This window comes from Salvelinus fontinalis, chromosome 6, assembly GCF_029448725.1.
Source record: "Salvelinus fontinalis isolate EN_2023a chromosome 6, ASM2944872v1, whole genome shotgun sequence".
Lineage (NCBI taxonomy): Eukaryota > Metazoa > Chordata > Actinopteri > Salmoniformes > Salmonidae > Salvelinus > Salvelinus fontinalis.
In genome coordinates, this window is record NC_074670.1 from 53,436,674 (window position 1) to 53,445,331 (window position 8,658).

Consider the following 8,658-nt stretch of genomic DNA (forward strand, 5'->3'; position numbering starts at 1 on the left):
GGAAAATAAAAGGCCACTCTAAAATGTGCAGTTTTGTCACACGAGTCAATGCCACAGATGTCTCAAGTTTTGAGGGAGCTTGCAAATGGAAGCTGACTGCAGGAATGTCCACCAGAGCTGTTGCCAGATAATTTAATGTTAATTTATCTACCATGGTGTCATTTGGGCGAGCGGTCTGCTGATGTCAACATTGTGAACAGAGTGCCCCATGGTGGCAGTGGGGTTATGGTATGGCCAGCATGAGCTACGGACAACGAACACAATTGCATTTTATCGATGGCAAATTGAATGCACAGAGATACCGTGACGAGATCCTGAGGCTCAATGTCGTGTGATTCATATGCTGCCATCACCTCATGTTTCAGCATGATAATTCAGGGCCCCATGTTGCAAAGGTCTGTACACAACTCCTGGAAGCTGAAAATGTCCCAGTTCTTCCATCTCCTGCATACTCATCAGGCATGTCACCCATTAAGCATGTTTGGGATGCTTTGGATCGAGTTCCAGTTCCTGACAATATCCAGCAACTTGCACAGCCATTGAAGAGGAATGGGACAACATTCCACAGGCCACAATCAACAGCCTGATCAACTCTATGCGAATGACGTGTGTCTCGCTGAATGAGGCCATTGGTGGTAACACCAGATACAGACTGGTTTCATGATCCGCGCCCCTACTTTTTTAAAAGGTATCTGTGACCAACAGATGCATATCTGTATTCCCAGTCATGTGAAATCCATAGATCAGGGCCTAATTAATTTATTTCAATTGACTGATTTCCTTATATGAACTGTATCTCAGTAAAATCTTTGAAATTATTACATGTTGCATTTATATTTTTCTTCATTCACGTTCCAGTGTACGTCTACCCCTGATGACGCACGTAGCAACTTATGACCACTAGATGACAGCAATCGTCAGCAAACTGAATGGCACACTGAAAAAATCAAGGACAGTGATTAGAGAATTTTCTGTGAAGTACTCTTTCTATCTAACATTGAAATAGAAAGCATCTGCACGCATGACCAAAGGATGGATGTCATTCTTTTCTGAAATAATAGGCTATAGTTTGTTCTCCATCAGCTTTTACAGTTATACCACAAGGCTTAAGCCACTCACTCAATTTGAGTGTTTTGTATGAATTTATAAATATTTTGTAGAAAAGAATGACGATAAAAAAACGTGCTGAAATCCTGTATGTAGTTCCCTTACATTAATGTACAGTAGCCTACACGAGACCAACAAAAATACACAAGGCCTTACACATATCCACTGGAATTGTGTGTATGGTACTAATTGAACCAAGAGCCAGCTTCTGAGAAGATATTGCTTATTATTGATGATGATACATAAGGTTAGGCTATGCGAACGATGGTTGCCTACTATCCCTTGGCTGTAGACCACCACACAGTCGGAGTTTCAGATTGTCTCCGCTGAGTGTTTTGTGGCCCCTTGACTTTCCTGTCTGGCCTTGTAGACGGCCTTGTTGACGTCTCTAGAAAGTGCAATTAAAATATGCATGTCGTAAAACCTTTTATGTTGTCATTTTGTTCTCCGCCGCAGAACGTTGCAAACTCACGAATTTATACCCATCTTCTCTCCCTTGAGACTGGACTTTCACATGAGTTATTTCGCAGCATTCACTTTTATCCGTAAAGTACCATAAATAAAAAAAAACGAATGCATAAGAGTCGGTAACTGTATTGAAGTTAATTTAATCCTATAGGCTTCCTCGAACACAGAAATAAAACGGATTGGAAAAGTATTTATTTTACACCAATTGTATAAACAAACGTTTTGTTGGTTAATCATTAACTTAATATTGTTTTTGCTATGTTACATTGACAATAGTCCACCAAAATACCCAAATAATGATAAAGATAAATACATTGTACTATTATTATTAAAATTATACCTGTAATTATAACAATTCGTTATAATTAACAGGAAAAACGTAGGAATATCTTTATTGAAGAACATATTAATACAAGATTTTATTATTGCAATAATATGACTTGAGATAATATGTTACTGTCTATTGTTGTAAGATGAATGATCAGGTAAGCCTAATTACTTTAAAAATTAATATGGTAGTCAAAATATTCCGAGATTTAAGTATCACCGAATTCATTTGCTTGTAGAGAAATATGAATATTGACTATCCAGACGTTAGGTTTACGTATCTCCTGAATACATTTTGGTTTCCTAAGTTAAGAGGCTAACGTTCTATAAATATTTAATTGTGGTTGCTTTGGAAGATTCCTAATTAACGAAATTCGAGTTGTTGAGGTATAAAAGTAGGCTAGCCTACTGCGTTAACTGAATTGTCAAATTACTTGAAACAATGGCATTTATAAGAGTTACTATTATATATAATAATTATAATTATTAATTATTTTAAGTATGCATTATTATTATTATTAATTATTATTAGGCTGTTGTGATTTATTGTATTACTATTACTGGATGCAAAGGATCTCAAGGACAGCCGCTCCCAAATATCTTTGTACACATTCACAAACTACCATTCAAGTGACATATTGACAAGCAAAGCATTATTGTGAAAAATAACCTACACTATTCAGAATCACAACTCTCAAGAAATACATAGGCAAAATGTTTATAGCGTCCATCATGAGCTTTTAGCATTGAATGTGTGTGTGTGCCCGCGCGCGCATATGTGTGAGTGCGTGCGGTGTGAAGTGTTCGTGCGCGCACGTATGAATTTGTATGGCACCATAAATTAGGTCCTCTGATCATGTTGACGAAGTGTATAACTCCCCACAAACATAATGAAGCCTATTCAGTCCAATGCCACAACAAATAAACAGTGAACCTAATATCAACCACAGCCTACGACAGGATCAATGCTTTCAAATGAGAGGTCAGCTTTATGCCTTTATGAGCCAATTCAAAAGTAGGGCAACATGCAAATAACCCGATTAATCTGGTAGGGCAATACTACACACATTGTGTCCACGCGCACAGCCCAGCAAAATTGTGGGTAAACACGCCGACAGATTTTGCCGCGAATTCAAAAAATGACGTAATGGATGACCTACGCCAATGAGAAGCCAGATCTGCGATTGACGCGTAAATTATTTTTTCCTTATAAGGACTAGTCTCCGCCCATGTCAAATCCATGCTAGTCGTCATCACCCCCACCCCCCCCATCACCCCCTCCCCTGAGAGCACTAGAGCCTCCGAACCCGAGAGAAGGTGCGCTCCGCTGGGACAGAGGAAGGATAAAGAGACTGGGAGGGAGGGAATGAGATTTCTTGGTACCCAATCCCCCTTTTCCCCTGGGAGAGCAAATCTTCCATGGTCCGTCCCTCCCTCTTGTTTGGTAATCATTTCATTTTACTCCTTTTTGAAGCACTCGCTTGTTTTATCCCACTTTTCATTTCACAATCCGGTGCGCGTTTGTTCGCCTTCTGATCAACTTCGGCATCTCCCCTCTCTTTCCTCACGACGAAAAGCTCTCCTAGATCCCGGTTGATTCTTTTCTTCTTTTCCTTTGAGATGCTTAACTGTTCTAGCGCTCGCCCTCTCTCCACCCTCTTTTAACTTCAGACCGTTAAGCTTGAGCGAACTGAACTGAGGTTGGAATTTAAAATAAAGCGGAAAACCCAAAGGGATACGGCGCTCGCCTTTGGATAAGGACCGCTATCGCTTTCCCCCTTGTTGCACTTTGGGGAAGATTCTTCCCGTTTCAGTTGCTCGTCGTTAATCCAGGTGGCCTTGCTTTGAGTGAACTGGAGGATTATTTAGCGTGATTTGGTGAAGAGAGAGAGATCCCAGAAGGTTACTTTCATGTTCTCCATCCAGGACAGCCTCCCGCGGGGAGCCTTGACCATGAAAGAGGAACCGCTCACGAGTGGCATGACACCAGTCCGCTCTTGGATGCAGAGCGCGGGGATATTGGACGCGAACACAGCAGCACAAAGGTAAACATAAACTAGATATGCACATGTGATAATCGCTGGACATGATGCTGACAGTTCGGTGCAGTTTGCCGGACAACGTACGAGCGTAGCCTATGCGTTCCCAAGTGTAAATCATCGGTAAAGACCCAAATATTATGCATTTAAAGTAGCCTACTGTATCCTGCACCTATTCGCAAAATAGCTCTTTAGACTTGGTGCCCCAATACTTGTTAAACATGTACCATGTGTAAATAGCCTATAGCATCTCTAAGAGTGTAGAATGGAATGGAGGACATTGCTCAAGATGCGCTTTAACAATGAGACCTTGCATCATTTTGTACAATAGACCATGATCCTTTAGTCAACACCTAGATGAATAGATGTCTGTAACGGTAATCTATACCTCCCCTCGTGTGACAAATGGGCTAACTATTTGCTCCGCGTTCAATTTCAGGCACCCAGGCACTGGTTGACAGTTAGGTGGCGCATATCAGCTATATGGCTGAGTGAGCTCCAACAAATTTGCTGGTACTGAAAACTCTTGATTCTGATGAGCAAATAACTCAAACCTTACAATGTGCATGTGCCATCTAATAGAACGTCATCATACTGTATATCCCGCGCATGCGTGGAATAATGTAAAACATAATTTTCCCAATACTAAGTGTTGGCTAAACAATAAGAGCACCTCGAAGAGTTTGCAGCTGTCCCACATGCAGAAGTTGGTTTGTGAAAGAAAGGCTTACAGAAAGAGTCGCCAACATCATAGGCTGCAAGGTTTTGTGATGATAACGTGGATGTCCATGTAGGCTATTAATAACTTAGAATGTAATTATCAGATGTATATCTGATCTATGCGTAAAGTTGCATGCATTAAAATATTAGACAAATTGTTGACCCACATTATAATTCGTATAAGCAACGTAATCAAACCAGCTTGTTTGATCTCATTTTAAAGTATAGGCTACCCGGACACATTCAATTGAATATGACTAATTTAGGCTATAAGATGAACAGCACCTGTGTATCCTGCAGTTGTGGCCCTGTTGATCTTATGGACGTACGCGCGCTTTTGTAAGTTATGGACGTGAATGAAGATTGATAATATGTTAACAGGTCCACTGTAGGCCTAGCACACAATAAGAATTGTTTTAATTTTGTATTAATTAAGTTAGGCCTATCTACAAGTGTTGTTTTAAGGTGATCAAAAGTAGAATTCAGTTAAATGCACAGTTTTAAGATCTTAATAAATACAATTGATTATTTTCTAATTTAAATTATTTCATAATTAAACTTGAATTTATTAAATCTTGAATTATTGAACAGTATTTGGTGTAAAAACACAAAAAGTATGGTGTGTATAATATTAATAATACGTATTAAGCTATATGTCACCTAGAAATATTGATGATGTGAGTGTTGACGAGAAATTGATTGGCTTCACTCAGTGTTAAAATAAATTACTTCAACTGACCTGAAATAATGTAGAGAAGGTAAATGCATACACTTTCTTCTTTAAATCGGATAATAATTCTATATAGGCATACTGACAAATTACTTTTCGCTTTTAACGTTTGTGTGAAAATCTTTTACCATTACCATCCAAAGTTGTCATCATGGAAAAAATTGTCACGACTAGCATGCCCTGGACCCTGCATTAAAACATACAGCAAAGGCTATAACATATTATGAGACCTGTGTTTATGATGTCTATTGATAATACAATTTTATACATTAATAAAATATAACAAAACTGTAGCTAGACCCTCAGTTGAGGTTAATGTTTGGGTGTCGATTGTTGGCATCGGAAATATGTTATGATGCCCTGCGTGCACATTGCCGACAGTTGTCATATCTGGTTGCCTGAACTATAAAAAAACACAAAAAGGGTAACAAGAGCAAGCATATCCTACTGTAGCCTACGTTTACCATCTTACATGCTCAAAATGCTATTCGTTTCTTATTGCATTTTGAGCAGGCAAGATGAAATTACCAAATAGGCTCAGAGTTAGAGTATCGTTTAAGTGACCCCCAGTCCATCAGGATGCCGGGAGTGGTGGTGTGGTGTCATGTTAGACAACATCAGCACGTTTCAAATGAAACAAGAGGTCAAGAGATTAAGCATTTCATGAACTAGGATGAAGACGTTTTTCCTGTGTTAGTTGTCATTCTGTCGTACACACACATCCACCCGGGAGTTCAAGTCGGATAAACGGGTCAATTGACACGTCCGGTGCTCACGGGTAAGCGCGTCGACACCATGTAGTTTAAGCTGGTTTTCTTACGGTGTCAATACATTTGTGAGTCCACAAACTGTCTTTCATGCGTTCACAATTTCCCTTTATTTATTTTGAGGGAAAAATAGACCTGTCTGTTGGATATCCATCCACATAGCATGTCAGTTTTAATAGTTGGTGTGCTCTGAATACTGCTTCCCATTATGCTTAATGGAACTGAAATGCATTAAACTCATGTGTCACACATTTATCATGTAACACAAAGAGAATTCATACTTGAATATTACTGTCAGGTGATCAACAGTATAAAGACTATTGATCAGTACTGGTTGACAGTTGCAGTAATTTGCCAAGTGTAGCTACATTTCAATTTGCATTAACTGTTATTGGCTATATGGTGATAACTTATTTGATAGTGTTAAAGTGCATCACTTTATATTATAGAAAATATAGAAAATGTCAAACACACACTTATCTAGATTAAGATATTGCAAAAATAAGACAGGTGGCTTTTAGTAGTGGCAGTACATTCATGTGTTATTACACTGGATATGACATTGTTGGCAGAAACTATTTGAATTGTGTTCAAAAATCATTATCTGAGACCATTTGCTCTAAGATTTTATCATATTTTGTATTTTCTTTTTAAAGCAATTAGTCAGATATTTCTCCTTCCCAGTGCGTAACAAGATTATGCATAGATCACCAGACAACACGTTATTTTATGTGTAATGACATGAACATTTTCATTTAAACTAGGCTACGTCTCTTGGTTTGGATGATTGTGGTTTACTGCTTCCCATTGCAATGCAATGTGTCTGTGTCATTTTGCCATGTAAATTGTTGAGTAAATATTTAACTCTCATGGACAAGTAATCTGAAGTCTAGCCGTCAACACATCTATAGATGAAACTCCGCCCATTTGAGGTCTGACACGTTGAGAGTTACCCCTACCCAAGTATACCATGCCACAAAAAGTTTGATAAAACAACACATTCACCAAAACTCATTTGAGGGGCACTGCCCAAACAGTGAGATTCTGTATGTCAAGTTACATTGCAGTAAGTAGTTGCACTTGTGCGTGTAGGTCAAGTAGATTTTTAGGGGGGTAAGGGAAAAGTACTTTGGAGAGCCTCTGGCCTTCTCTGGGTTCTGGAACTGTACTGTACATTCTAGATTTGCTTGTGACACAGTGTTGAAAAAACGGAACTGGAGACTAATAGTTTTGTTTAGCGCTCGGATGTGGTCGTGGATAGATCTGATATGGATAGTAAAGTGGCATTGCTGATTGAATGCGTAAATGGGTCACTTTTAGAGACACTCCCCTAGCCTATGCCCACCACAACTGCCTCTCCTGATCTATCTCCCAAAACAGCCATTCCACTGAAGCGGGGAGAAGAGGGGTGTGTGTGTGTGTGTGTGACTAAGTGGACTGCACAACTGGGGAACAGATTTCACTTGACCCTCCCCAGTTGCCACTGTAAAATCGAGCAAAGTGAATTATGTTGACCCTGTCTTTGTCTGCTAAGAGGAGGGGGGAACTTAATAAAGTGCAGGTTCCCAAGCTTAGCAGAAGACTGAGTGTTTAGTGTTCAGTGTGAGTGACCGGGGAGACTGATAGCCCAGGATTCTATATCCAGAGCTCAATCCGTCACTGCCTCAATCATTACCAGTCACCGGACTCAGAATATGGAGACAATACTGCCCATTGGCCCCAGGCATATGGGAAGGAGAAGCACATTTGTACAGACAGACATATTTGTCCTGGGTGGCAGTCATTCATATACTTGACATCACCACATGTCATCTTGGGAGAGATTTTGGTCCAAGGTTCACTGTAAGCGATCATCATTCACAATCACTCAGGTCAATGAACATGTCAGACCTGTTATTTCTTATTTTTAGAGCGCAAAATAGAGTTATTGTGAAATGGGCATTTCTCCCCTCTTCCCCCTATTAAATTCAACTAAATGTTACTGAGCCTTGTGGAGAAGTGTCAGATAGTTAAAACAAGACACCCACAGTGCATTCACCCTGTTGCAGCGTGTTCCTGTGAATTCTCTCTAACACGTTGCACGGCGGTGACACCACGGCGACTCGCTTAAATATATCTAGACACCCGACTTAGCCTTCTCTTCGTCTCACACTGCTAAATCTCAGCCACCGCGTCTCTGCCACAAGTTCGTTGGATCCCGCAACAGAAACAAGTGTTTCTTGCCAGCTGCCCCTAAACGTGCAAACAATTAGTTGGCTTCTGCAAAGCCACCTTCTTTATGACCCCCATTAGAAGTGTGCCAGTGACCAGCTAATGGTTTCAGCTGTGGCCCACTCATGAAGTTTGCAGAGGTATGTGTGTTGTGAGGACCAGGGTGCTGCTTTGATTCGCAGTCTAGGGGCAGGTGCGCCACGGCTAAACCTGTAGCAAACATTGGACAGGGAGAAAGTCTAGTAAAAAATACTATTGCGGTCTGAGAAAATAGCTGACACCATACAGT

At 40.1% G+C, this 8,658-nt stretch overlaps 1 protein-coding gene across 8 annotated transcripts in view; it reads left to right on the plus strand.

Annotated features, from left to right (window-relative positions):
- The first annotated feature begins 3,200 nt into the window (after positions 1 to 3,200).
- LOC129858125 (transcription factor COE3-like) overlaps positions 3,201 to 8,658 on the plus strand; it is a 104,453-nt gene continuing 98,995 nt past the window's right edge. For all 8 annotated transcript variants that reach the window (XM_055927105.1, XM_055927107.1, XM_055927109.1 and 5 more), the window contains exon 1: positions 3,201 to 3,947. In XM_055927105.1, the coding sequence (XP_055783080.1) occupies positions 3,814 to 3,947 (134 nt within the window). In that variant the 5' untranslated portion in view covers positions 3,201 to 3,813. The remainder of the gene's footprint in view (positions 3,948 to 8,658) is intronic.